The sequence below is a fragment of the Corvus hawaiiensis genome, chromosome 9 (assembly GCF_020740725.1).
Source record: "Corvus hawaiiensis isolate bCorHaw1 chromosome 9, bCorHaw1.pri.cur, whole genome shotgun sequence".
Lineage (NCBI taxonomy): Eukaryota > Metazoa > Chordata > Aves > Passeriformes > Corvidae > Corvus > Corvus hawaiiensis.
Genome location: NC_063221.1, coordinates 5,348,189 through 5,361,358, shown reverse-complemented (window position 1 = coordinate 5,361,358; position 13,170 = coordinate 5,348,189). Strand labels below are relative to the sequence as shown.

Genomic DNA, 13,170 nt, shown 5'->3' with positions numbered 1-13,170 from the left:
TCTCTGCAATCACTTTATCAAACAACAGAAATTGTGTAAGCTGCATATTGATATAGTAACATCTTAAACTGTGCTTTAAAATGTATCACATGGTAGTAAACACTTGGCTTATTATTGGACAAATGGAGCAAAAGGCTATAAATTCATATTTTTTCACTGAAATTTTCTGCTGTTAGTTTCTTCTCTGAATAAAACAAGCTTGAACAGTCTGTGATTCTTACTCTGAAGCTTGTGTTACTGTATTTTATGTGATAGTACTTTGTGATGCTTGGTTTTGGTTCTCTTGAGATGCGTATGTGTAAAGAAAGTAGGATTTGTAAATTTGCTGTGTGAAGTTTACCTGTGAATTCTTGATGTGCTTGCCATTAAAAGTCCATCCTTGTTCTAACTGAAACTGCTATTAATAGATCAGCTATCAGGGAGGTTGTATTCTAAGAGGTATTCTCACAAGCTCCATGGGGAACTTGAATAAAAGGAAGCGTTCAGTAGAATCCATGTTTGAAAAATCTTTAAAGTACAGCTCCTTTTACTTGTTTGGGTTTTTTTGTTTCAATTTTTGATATGTGTTTTCTCTTTCTGAAGATTCCGTAAAATGAACAAGCGTCTCGTTCCCAGAAGACCCCTTAGTGCCTCCCTGGGCCAGCTGAATGAGGTGGGCCTGCCTTCAGGAGCTATCCTCTCAGAGGAAGGGGGAGTGGATTTGTCCAATAGGAAAACTTCTGCTCTGCCAAATGGAATTGTGTCAACAGGCAGCACGGTGACGCAACTAATTTCTCGAGGGACTGACTCCAGTTATGAAACTGCCCTGAAGCCAGGGAAGATGGACCATCTGAGTAGCAGCGCCCCTGGATCCCCTCCTGACTTGTACGGGTCTTCCTACCTGTTGTTCAAATTGTTGTGTGTGTAAATCTGGAGTAGAAACAAAGTAAACCAGTTCTTTAAGATAAAGAAACAGAATGGGGATTGTGGTTGTTCTTGTGTTTGGTTGGAGATTTTTTTAGTGATTATATACTAGAGTAGAAAGCTAAAGCTTAAACTCTAAACTGTGTTAATTCGCTGTTTGCTTATATTTTAATTGGAGAAGGTGATAGAAGCCTTCAGAAGGTGGAGTGTAGACAAAGAACAGTGTGTTAGAGTACAATGTGCTATACCAGGCCTTAATGAGCAGTGCCATCTTTCCACTTTTTAGGCTGGAATCTGTCCCCAAGAGCTCTATTTCTGCCTTGCCAGTGAACCCTCATCCTGTGCCTGCTCGGGCGCCAGCAGATCTGCCCTCAGTGTCTGTCACCAAGCAGTTGCAGATGGTACCCCGAGGGTCTCAGTTGTACAATGCACAACAAGCAGATATGTTTTATCAAGACCCCAGAGGAGCTGCCCCATCATTTGAGCCAGCACCTTACCAACAAGGTAAGATTGACATGAAACTCTTTCATCCTCGGGCTGATTTTAGTCTTTCTTCCCACTTTGGTTTTTAAGCCTTCAAGTTGAAGTTTTCTTTCAAATGACATGGACTAAAGACACTAATGTGGTGATGTCATAGTAAAATGGAAATTGGCAGGATTTTATGCCTTTACTGAGGACTTCCATGCAAGGGAAAACAGTCCAAGTGTTTCAAGTCCTTCTGTCTTCAGTTCTTCCTAAGTGGGTTGGGTCAGGAATCTGATATGGTAAACCTTAATTCAGTTTGACTCAGGGAAAATGGAAATAAAGTGTGTGTGATGATAGAGATAAATGAAATTAGAGAACAGTGTTCACAAGAAAAGAAAACATCATAAAAAGGGAACTAAGAGGAAAAACTCTAAAGAGGGCACATTGGGAAAGATAATACTGAAGGGGATTAAAAAGAGAAGATATGGCAATGTACATGAAAACAGGGAATGATTCTTAGGCAACGTAAGGTTGCTGAGAGAAATGAGATAAAGTGAAATTAATATGAAACAAAAATAAGCAATGGGGAGACCAAAGGAAGCTGAAAGCAGAAAAAGCCATAGAAAGGAAAGGCGAAATGGGGGGAAGCCATTTCTGAGAAAGTTGCAGAGCATTTTGAAGGAAAACAAACTACTTACATTTGTTCATTATGTGCCAGTGAACATTTGAGTTGTCTACAAAATTTTATGTCATGCACATATTCATGCTTATTTTAAAATTATCCAGAGATCCTAGATAGAATAATAAAATCTTCAGGCAACCAGGCAATGTGATCTTAGAAGTTTTTGGTGGTTTACAGTTCTGAAATGTCTTTTTCCTGTTCAAGACGTAGAACTCTAGATAACTTTATATCCTAATAATCCAAGTTTCTTTACCCAGACAGCAACTCTGATATGTTGGGACAAATTGAATTTTAGTTGCATGGATGAGGATGTACAGGACAATCTTCGGTTTACTTTTTAGGTCTTACTTAGCTGAAAGCATTTGTAGCAATCTGCAGAGACATTTTGGTGATTTATTGCTATTCAGTGTGCTGCAGGACTTGTGGGGCACCTGTGGTAGGCTCAGTCTCATCATCTCTTCATCAGCTACTGTAACATTGACACTGTGCTGGTATCTTAGATAATTATACTATGTCACTTGAGCTTTGGATCAACTTTTGCTTCTTCAGGGTTTTCTGCAGTCAATTTTTGTGGACAATTGTGGTAATCACTTTCTGTATCTTGTGGTTTTTCCCCCCCTCGCCTTGCTTCAGGTGTGTACTATCCCACCCAGTCCATGTCTCGCTTTGTCCGACCTCCTCCATCAGTGCCGGAGCCGGGCACGCCATACCTGGAGCACTACGGGCCGTACCTGCCAGAGCGTGTGGTGAGCCCACAGTACCCACAGCCACAGGGGTACCCGACCCTGGCGCAGCCCATGTACCCACCACATTACGATGGCCGCCGCGTGTACCCCCCCATGCAGCCCTACCAGCGGGAGGATGTGGTGCGGGGCAGCCCAGTGCCCATTGACATCCCACAAACGGCTGTGCCCCTCTACGTACCTGAGTCCAGAGACAGATATCAGCAAACAGAGGCTTATTGCCCAGTGGCTCCACATCTCGGCCCGATTAGAGCTTCGTGCCACAGGGTATGGGTTCTACGCTGCGTTTTTGTAGTTGTTTTGAGAGAGAAACTATAACCTGCTTGAGGAATTTAATATTTTTGTACCAAGGGGGTGGCCTTTGTGAAAGTCTGAACTTTAGGAAGTAGATCAAAAACTGGAAGGTAATTTAGTTACTGGTCCACTCTGCAGTTGTAATGATGTTAATATGTAAAAGTAGGCTGCTTTAGTGCTCAAAGTAGAAAAGCATTGTAATTCACTTTGGAAGTCTCTGAAGTCTCTGACTTCTCCAGCAGAGATTAGGCTGAAGAGGACTACTCAAGTGCAGAGTAAATACAGTGTGTGGAAATGGTCATGTGTGCATTCTTGTACTGCCTATCTGTGACTGACCAACTCTGTACCTAAATAATAAACATTGAACATACCTGCCTTGATAAAAGATTTAAAATTCCACTCTTCTGAATTTTTTCTAGTTAGATAGCTAACTGGAGGGTCTTCCTAGTATAAGTTTACAAACTTGTTTTGATAAATCACTGAAATTGAGTTCTGTAGAATAGTTGGACTTAGGTCATTCAGATTAAAGGCTCTAAATCCTATTGCTGAGTGCAGGAAGTGTTTTTAACATTACTTACAGATTTTTCAGTTTGAGTGTGCCATGTTTAATTGTATTACAAAGTGAATAATAAATGTGACTAGGTTTTGATCTGTTGAGTTCTACCAATTTACTCTGTATGACTCTAATGGGGACTTGCTATGCTGAACATGTTCCAGTGGGAACTTTGCCAAGTTGGAACACATTCCTTGTTTGTGGGGTGTCTTGAACTAACACTGGCCAGTGTAGGAACATGTATGTCCTATATGAAATTAACAGGTAGACTTTAAGAAAGTGATTATTACTTGTTACTTTAATGATTCTTTCTATCCTCTGTATTTCCCTCTCCTTGCAGTGTATAGCGGCCTTATTTTGTTCAGGTAAACAACACTTAGAGAATTATTCGTTTTGTGCATTAATGCTTCAGGAGCTCTGAAACATTTTCCTGTCTTCATTTCAGCCTCATCCCAGCCTGGATGAGCTTCACCGACGAAGGAAAGAGATCATGGCCCAGCTAGAAGAGAGGAAGGTGATTTCTCCGCCTCCTTTTGCACCATCACCAACATTGCCTCATCCTTTTCACTCAGAGGAGGTAAGCATATTTTGACAAAAACATGAGACACTGGAATGTGTAGAAAATACTTTGGAGTTTACAAGAAAATCAGAACAGTACAGCACTGGCAAGTGTTGGGGCAAGTAAATTTTGTGCCTAGGTGGGAAGCCCTTGTAGTACAGTCTCCAGTGTTTCAACTGGCTGTTGATCTACCACTGGTCCTAAGCTCTCTGCTTTCAGTGCAATGAAGGAAATTAATTTTGAGCCATTACTAATTGAAGTAATCGCTCTTCACAGTTACTAGACTTTGCTCCTGACATACGTAACAGCTTGATATTTATTTTTTTAACCAGCGACAAAATATCACCTTCAAACTGGCCAAGTGAACAGTCAGCACTGGGAGCACAGCCAGGGGCTCAGAATTCCACGCACTTAATGCGTTCTCTGGCTCAATTCCAGAGGGTGATGTATCTGATAAAAAATAATCCCCGTGGTGTTTCTCAAGTTCACTGCTGTTGAAGTGAACAGGGATGGCTGTGAAACTACTTCTTCCCCTTACTTACAGAACCAGATTTTTGTTTTTGTACAGTACTTGGATGAAGACCTGAAGGTAGCTGGGAAATACAAAGGAAATGACTACAGCCAGTACTCTCCCTGGTCCTGTGACACCATCGGCTCCTACATTGGAACCAAAGATGCAAAACCCAAAGATGTTGTGGCAGCAAGGAGTGTGGAGATGGCGGTATGGAGGGATAAGGGGAAAACAGAAGAAGAGTGGATAGTTCTGTGGGTTGGGAAGGACTTATATTTGCTTTCTACAGTGATGGCGGCGCTTTTATTTAAGCTCGAAAGTGCATTGCAGTCACAGAAAGCATTTACAGGTGTGTGAAGCACTTTGTTTTCAAAGTTATGAACAGTCCTACCCTTGTGTAGCTTGTAAAAAATTCTGCATATAGATGCAGGATAACCACTCTGGTCTGAAGCCATGGATAGCAAGAATGTTTGGCAAGGATTATTCTTTGCACGCACTTGAAATGCAAAAATTATTCTGTCCTGGCAACTCGTTAATAAAGCATGTCCATTTGTTGCTGCCTGTACCTCTTTCTGTCAGAAGAAGGTGCTGTAACTTAACTTTAGGCAATTAATTCCTTTTAAGGTGGCTGTTACTGCTGTTAAGGGTGTTACTAGTGTTTACTTGAAGGACTCTGATTTGTGGTCACAAGAATACCCAAAACTTGCATGAAGTTTTTGAGAAAAGCACAGTCAGAACATTGTACTAGGTTGTTAGTTCTTGAAGGCAATTTCTAGCTCTATGCTGCTCTCATTCAGCCCTTCACTGAACTTTGGGAGGTGGGCTGTGATCTTGTTTTGTGCTGCTCCATTTCTGCTAGGTCAGTGTTGCAAAATGAAGGGGCTGCTTGGGTGTTACTGTTGGGAGTCATGAATGGAGAAGAAAATAAAGAGGAGTCTGAAATACCACCACTATTCAGTTTCTTCCTAGCATTCAAGCATCACTCAACATGAGAAGTAGGCTGGTAGCCCACTCATGTAGGAAGTCATTCAAGTTCTTCAAGAGAAAAGACTGTTTAGCCTGAGGAACTATTTTACAGACATTCATCTATTCTCCTTCATCTCCCATCTGCAAAAGTGATCTATTGACTTTTATTTTTGTATTGTCAGTCATGGTGACCTTTCTTTGGACAATAAGAGGTGGGGGGGAACATTTCTTATCAGAATTCATTCTTCTGTGGACAGGTGCTCACCTGTTGCAACCATTTAACTAAATCAGGATTTTTTTTGGTTCAGCTTTTCCTCAAACAGGCTCCCCTTTTTCCCTCTGCCCCACTGGAATTAAATTTGTCTTTTTTCTGTCTGCCAAACTGCTTTCCTCTTAAAACCTTAAAGGCACTGTTGGAAGTGGATGCAAAAAGGAGGCTTTCTCCTAAAAAAAGCAGAGCAAAAAACTGCATTTCATCTGCAGCTTTGGTCTTTTTTACCTGTCCTCTTGCTCTCAGTCCTACACAGTGTGGTTGCCTGGAGCTACTAGACTGTCACATTTGACCTGGGGAAGTACTGGGATTACTTGGAATCAGCTTATTGCTGTCCAAGTGACAGCATCCAGGAATTGATAAACAGCTCTTGGCTTTCATTCCTGCTGCTAAAAAACTGCAGCTCAGTTAAGAGAGGTAATAAGGTTCTGGAGAAACAGCCTCCTTTTTCAAGGCTAAACAAAGTATTCTTCTGCCCCAGAGCTAATTTTCAAATAAGCAAAATGGCATCTCTGCTGTTTTCAGTTTTTGTCTCCTCACAGGAAAAAATTATCAGGAAACCTTTACTGAATTAATTCTTCAGTAATTTTTTTTTTTAATCATTCATAAGAGATTCCTTTTTTCAGGGACAATAATAGTATCATCTGAGAGTGCATAACGCTGAATATTCTGCAGCTGACATGCAGCTTTTCTGAGTAAATAGAAACGTATTAAAATTGGCACTACCATCCAATGGCCCTGAGATCAAAATGTAATTTTTTCCAGAATTCCAAAGTAGATTTTCCCTAAGGTGTCAGTTTCCAAGTACTACATTTATTGAGTTTAGCTTCCAACTTAGTTGTTACTGCCATTTTCACCCTACCTCAGATATGTTATCTTAACTCTTTCTAGCAATCCTTATTCCTTGATAAGGAAAGCTTATCAGAAAGCTTGCAGAGTTTTATTTTAATATTGGACCATACCGAAGTTTGTAGCCTTTAGACAATTTTCTTGATGTAGTGGCCCCACTTACCTTCCTCTTTCTGTTTTATTGTGTACAGCTTTACTTCTTTAGCAAAGTCTTAACTTGATTTTGGCAAGTCTTACCATGTTACATTTTCTGGTAGCCAACAGATAGCTTTCTGATTTAATTCAGCTCTTTGGGGAGAGAGTGAACACTTTTGTCTCTTCATGTGCTGACCCATGAAGGTGTTTGAGTCTGAAACTTGTTTAGAAACCAGGATCTTCCAAACAGTGCTGCTGCTTAATGAAAATGCCTGAAAAGATATACTAGACATGTCCAAGTAAGTGCTGTATAGAAAAATTCCCATTCTGAGTCATTTGCAGGCTGTTAGCTGATGCAATTCTTAACACTGGGCTTCAGAGCAATTTCTTTTGGATTCTAGAATGTATTCCTCAGAGATGCCCACTGATCTCTTCTTTGAGTTTATATAAGGGAGAGGTTTTTTTGCTCCTTCTCTTCCCATTAGACTTTCTCTATCAGTTTCCATTTGCTGCTGCTCTCTTCTTCTGGATTTGATCACAATTAATTTTGCAGCCTTTTCACTGTGGTGTAGTAATGGTCATCTTAAGTTAGACCATTAAGGAGAGGTCCCCTCTGGCAGTGGAGTTAGAAACTGAAGAATAGGAAAGCTAGTGGCAAAGTGAAGGGGATAGAGAATACAAGAGAAACGTACTGTACTTTTACCAAATTGTTGTGAAAGGAATGTGAACCTCTTACTTTATGAATGGGTTTTTGAGTGCCTTTTCCATGTCTTGTCCAGAATGTGGATAGTAAAGCCATGCGTGAGCAGCGGCTGGACATGCAGCGACGAGCGGCCGAGACAGGGGATGATGACCTCATTCCATTTGGAGACCGACCAACTGTTTCAAGATTTGGGGCCATCTCTCGTACTTCCAAAGCCATGTACCAGAACTCTGGGCCCATGCAGGCCATGGCGGTTCAGGGAGCTGCCACTAAATCCATCATTTCAGGTATGATCTATGCTCTTAGATTTTGCTGTCTGTTGCTATTTTCTTTACTGCTAGAGTGTTGTACAGGTTGAAGACAAACCCTGTAAACTTGTATCTTGTCTTAGAAATACAGCTGTGGTGTGTGTTAATGCCACTTAAAATAACTTCAGGTAGGGTTATACTGAGAAGTCTGAATTCAAAACAAGGTTGCCACAGCTTTCTGAGATCACTTGGTCTGCTCAGCATGGACAAGAGCAGACTGAGGGGAGACCCCATAGCAGTCTACAGCTTCTTCCTGAGGGGAAGCAGAAGGGCAGGCCCTGATTTCTCTCTGGTGACCAGTGACAGGACTGGAGCTGTGTCAGGGGAAGGTTAGGTTGGATATCAGGAAAAGGTTCTTCCCCCAGAGGGTGGTGGGGCACTGAACAGGGAATGGTCACAGCCCCAAGGCTGGCAGAGCTCCAGAAGCATTTGGAAAATGCTCTCAGGCTCAGAGTGGGATTGTTGGGGTGTCTGTGCAGGGCCAGGAGTTGGACTCTTGTGATCCTTGTGGGTCCCTTCCAACTTGGGATATTCTGTGACATGTTTGTGCATACATAGTGTATTTGTTAGTGATACGTTGTTGCTGTTTGGAAGAAGTTACTTTGTTCTGCCAGTCCCTCTGATAAGGAGCTTATTTTAAATCCGTAGTAGCAGAATCCAGAAGCTTATCACTTTCCCAAATACATAATGCAAAACCATCTTGATGAAGTACTGTACTGCTGCTCTTCTGCTTTATGGGTAGCTGCTCCTGCAAGCGTAATGCAACCATTGTCTTGTGTATTCTTAGGCAAAGCAAAAAAGCAGGAGTAGTTAATTTCCAACATGTGTATTTTCTAATCACATGTATAATATAGCTGTCTGTCTTACTTCAAAAGATTCTGCTTCTTGAGGTGCCCTGAATAACCTTAAGAAAATATTTAATTATTATATACCCCCAAACTTGCCTCTAGATTTTTCAGGCAGTAATCTTTTAGACTTCATTACAGGGAGAACTCTGATTTCCCTGAAAACTTAATCTTTAAATTGTAGTTACCTAGGTAGGTCAGAATTATCAATGAATTCCTGAGTTGTTTAGGAACTTCAGTAGTAAAAACAACTGCAGTCATCATGTCTGTAAGTTTCGTTCTGTGTTTGTTCATCTGCCTGAGTATCTGAAGTCCTTCACAAACTCAAGACTCTGGAAGGCTGTCACAGACTGTTAGGCGTACAGGAAAAGTCATTTATTAGGCATGTGAGACCAGTCACACAGAGTATTTCTGTGTTCATTTAATCATAAGAGATGTTAAACTTCTCATAATTAGAGAGCTGGCCTTTCTTCTTCTCTGTGTAGTTCTGTGTTGGCTGAACCACTGACAGGGTGATTTTGTAATCATACAACATGGTTTTCTTTCTGTTCCCTGGTAGACTACAGTCCTTATGGAACCCATGGTGGCTGGGGAGGCTCTCCATATTCTCCTCATCAAAATATACCTTCTCAGGGACGTTTCAATGACAGGTGGGCTTGCTTTATTTTTTCTTTGCCTTTTTCTAAATTTTGTTTTATCTATTTTTTTATGTGCCAGCTGAGTAAAGATTTTTCTTGAAATCTTCTTATTTTTGCTTTTCCAATCCCAAAGGGAAAGACTCTCCATGTCGGATGTGGCTGGTCATGGGAAGCAGTTGCCCTCAGCTGAACGAGAGCAGCAGTTGCGCATGGAACTGCAGCAAGTTGACCATCAGATCAGCCAGCAGACACAAATGCGGGGACTGGAGGTTGGTACCAGCATTTGGAGCAGTACTGAGGGGTGGTGTGGAGAGAGATGAAGCTGGTAAAGCTTTTCATGGGCTGACCTTTGTAGTAATATTCAGTAACAATACTTAATCCTGTGATGCCAGGCATCAGGGCTGTGGTACAAGTGTCAGCCTTTCTGTTTAGCAGCAGAAACTTTACTGCACTCCACGTGCAAATCAACACCATACTTGAATTTGCAGTCTGTGCTCAGTCTTGTTTGCTGTCATTCTCTCTCACTCCCCCTCTGTTCAGGTCTACTCAGAGACAAACTTGTGGTGTAGGTGCCTGTTCTTCTTGACTTTACTGCCGTTGGAAATGTCTGATTTTACGTACAGAAAGGCATGAGCTTCATCTGTTTCGTGTTTGGCTTTGTGTTTGTTCCCGTTTCTTCTTAAGCAGCACAAGCCACAAGAGTCAAGAAAGTAAATATGTAATATATTTAGCTTGAAAAATTAAGGCTTAATATTTTAGGTCTCCTTGCTTAGAAGAAACGTAGTTGTAGCATAAGGAAGGGAGTGTGTTTGTAAAAGAATTAATGAGCTGAAATCTTTTGATTTTGTGAGACCCAGAAGGAGAAATGTCAAGCCATAAGGAATGAATAGTTTTATAAAGCTTTAGTTACTTTTTTCCTTGTAGGAAAAATCAGTAAATGGTTACCAGAAAACTGTTCTAGGTACCTCAGCAACTATTTGTGTTAGTATCTTCTCAGAAGAAATTGCTGTAAGTAGTGGATAGCAGCTTCTGTGGTTACCTAACAACACATGTTACAGAGAAGGGTTGTTGCAGATTAGTTTATGAGCTCACAGTTAAGTCACAGCAGTGGTTGCAGTAATATGCATTTCTTGAAACATAGCTTGTGTTCTTGTGGTCTTGTTTGGGAATGAGAGGATAAAATGTTTTCAGTCTTGCATGTCTGCCTTTGCCATAATTCAAGAGTATTGGAAAGTTGCAAAACCTGTAAGTGGCCTTCCTCTCCTGCTCGTCATTGTTTGATTGTGTCAGTGTTAAATCCTACAGAGTTGAATGTTGAGCCTTGATTTTGCCATAGTACAAATTTTGCAGAACTAGTCAGTTATTCGACTAACAACAGCTTTCAGTTTCTCGTGTTCAAAGCTGCAAGTAAATATTGGAAATCGAGGAGTCTTCACAGGTTTGCCTTTTACAAGGTTGCAGCCAGAGCATGAAGAAATAGATCATTTTGCTTTTGCATTGCATGAGCATTTCTACTTAAAGACCGGCCCGATGTCGGGTTGTGTGGAGTACAAGATGTACAAGGTGTATTTAAATGCAGAGCACATTCTTGCAGAACTGATTTGCAAGTATTAGCAGATTTTTAGAATGGCTGACGTGGGTACTGCTTTTAGTAACTTGCAACTTGTGAATGACCACAGTCACTTTCCCCTCTCTGTTCCTCTGCTTCAGTGTGTGGGTCAGTAGAGACCTACATATTGACAACTACATCTCTCAAGATGTTTTATATGATGTAATAATAGTTCTGGCTCTGCTGTAGAATTCTAGATAAATTCTACTGCTGTAAAATAAATCAGCAGACTTGCTTATCTGCAGTCCGCTTTTGTTGAACATAGAGCTCAGAAGAGAGTAGTGTTTTTGTTCGTGGGCTTAGTCTTAGTTTTGAGAAGGGAGTGGTATATGAGGAAAACATATGCAAATTTATGACAGCAAGAGGTATTTAAGACTGCCTGTTTAAAAATGAAAAGACTTGTTGTCCATGTGTAAAGAAGCATGTTGAAACTTGCACTGTAAGCGATTTCAATCGGGGCATTGTGAAGTGTGGTGAGAGGCGGCCTTGGTTTTGCAAATGAGCAGTACTCTGGAATTATGGCTTTAGAGCTCTCTGTGCTTGGTGTGTCATGTGCTCAGTTGTGTATGTGCTTGGCTTTATGCATTTAGGCTGTTAGTAACAGGCTGCTGTTGCAGAGAGAGGCGACTACCCTGGCAGGCCAACCACAGCCCCCACCCCCACCTCCCAAGTGGCCTGGGATGATCTCAAGTGAACAGCTGAGCTTGGAGCTACACCAGGTGGAAAGGGAAATTGGGAAGAGAACCCGTGAGCTGAGCATGGTGAGTGCTGGCGGGGTGGGAGGCAGAGATGCAGTGGAGAGCCATGTACCTGGCTGCAGCCTTTCACCCTGGCAGAAAGGCTTCCTGCTGGATACCCACAGCTGAAGTCATCCATCTTTCTCTTCACCTCTACTCTTCAAAACCTCCTGAGGAGTTTCTTGAGTCATCTTCATGAAGAAGTTTAATGTAGCACTTTAAAATGCTGTTATTTTGTCACCACTTGAAATAAGCGTGGTGTTGAATTTGATGGAAACCAGGTTGTCTCAAGGTCACTGTGCCATGAGTTCTATAAACTGCTTTAACATAGGAAACATCTTCTGCAGGTACAGGCTAGTGTTCAGAAGTCAATGTGCTGTTATAGTCTGTGGCCTTTGCTTGTTGTTACAAGGATCATCCCTTCCTTTTGGGAAATACTGAGTCCTGAGAGGATGAGCATATCTAAAAGTTTGTTTTTGTCTCATGGCTTTTGTGGGTTAAACTGTATGACTGCAATTTACAGGCTGCCTTCATCATCCGTAAGAGATGAAGTCTCCAATTCTTTCAACACACTCTTAAAGAATTTTTCTTCTGTCCTTTCTTTAAAGGAGAGCCAGTCTTCGCTGGATATGAAAAACAAGCTGGGCAGCACTAAACAGACAGAAAATGGACAATTAGAACCACAAAACAAGGTTCCAGCTGAGGACCTTGCACTGACATTCAGGTAACACGGGCCTTCAACCTGTCTTTGTGTAGCAGGAAACTGACTTCTTCAGGGTCACTCTCCTGATGAGTGAGTAATTCCCCTTGACTCACATCAGCTATGATGGGGAAGCTCCTACTACGAAAAGAGGATACAAATCAAGTTTTTATAGTGCAGGCATGAGTTAAGGATCTTTCTAGCTGTGGAGGAGGTGAGTGGAATAAGACTATATAAATTAATGCAACAGAAGACTTGCAGTATCTGTCAGAGAGGAATCCATCTAGTCAGTATTGGATGATTAGTAGGGAGAAGCAGGAGTTACGAAGCCACCACAAAAGAAATCCTTATCTGCTGTTTTAGTTTCAAAGAAAAGAAATCTCCCAAATGTGAGAGGAAAGTTAATTCCATCCTGCTAAGGTTTGTGATGCGGATGTTGTCTAGGATGGCATGCACTTTGAAACTAAGTTGACTTTTAGTTGTTGGTAGTGGACTTTTATCTGTGTAGATGCTAGGATTGATTTCAGTTCACGTTTAATAGACAGTTGGAATAAGATGTTGGCCGGGAATGCTGGAAGTCTCCACAGCAAGTATTTTCAAATAGCCACATACATCTACATATATTCAGACTAGCACTGAACAGAGAAGCTCGGATGTTTATATAACAGTTTGGAATCTTGATATTTGAGCAGTTTGGAA

General features: G+C 41.4%; 1 protein-coding gene across 3 annotated transcripts in view; it reads left to right on the top strand.

Annotated features, from left to right (window-relative positions):
- Positions 1 to 13,170, top strand: part of RC3H1 (ring finger and CCCH-type domains 1) — a 75,014-nt gene that overhangs the window by 41,820 nt on the left and 20,024 nt on the right. The window contains exons 10-19 of one of the 3 annotated variants that reach the window (XM_048312520.1): positions 583 to 864; positions 1,190 to 1,407; positions 2,684 to 3,060; positions 4,086 to 4,217; positions 4,750 to 4,920; positions 7,711 to 7,921; positions 9,347 to 9,437; positions 9,559 to 9,694; positions 11,625 to 11,795; positions 12,380 to 12,495. In XM_048312520.1, the coding sequence (XP_048168477.1) occupies positions 583 to 864; positions 1,190 to 1,407; positions 2,684 to 3,060; positions 4,086 to 4,217; positions 4,750 to 4,920; positions 7,711 to 7,921; positions 9,347 to 9,437; positions 9,559 to 9,694; positions 11,625 to 11,795; positions 12,380 to 12,495 (1,905 nt within the window). The remainder of the gene's footprint in view (positions 1 to 582; positions 865 to 1,189; positions 1,408 to 2,683; positions 3,061 to 4,085; positions 4,218 to 4,749; positions 4,921 to 7,710; positions 7,922 to 9,346; positions 9,438 to 9,558; positions 9,695 to 11,624; positions 11,796 to 12,379; positions 12,496 to 13,170) is intronic. The other 2 variants (XM_048312523.1, XM_048312521.1) reach the window with 2 other exon arrangements.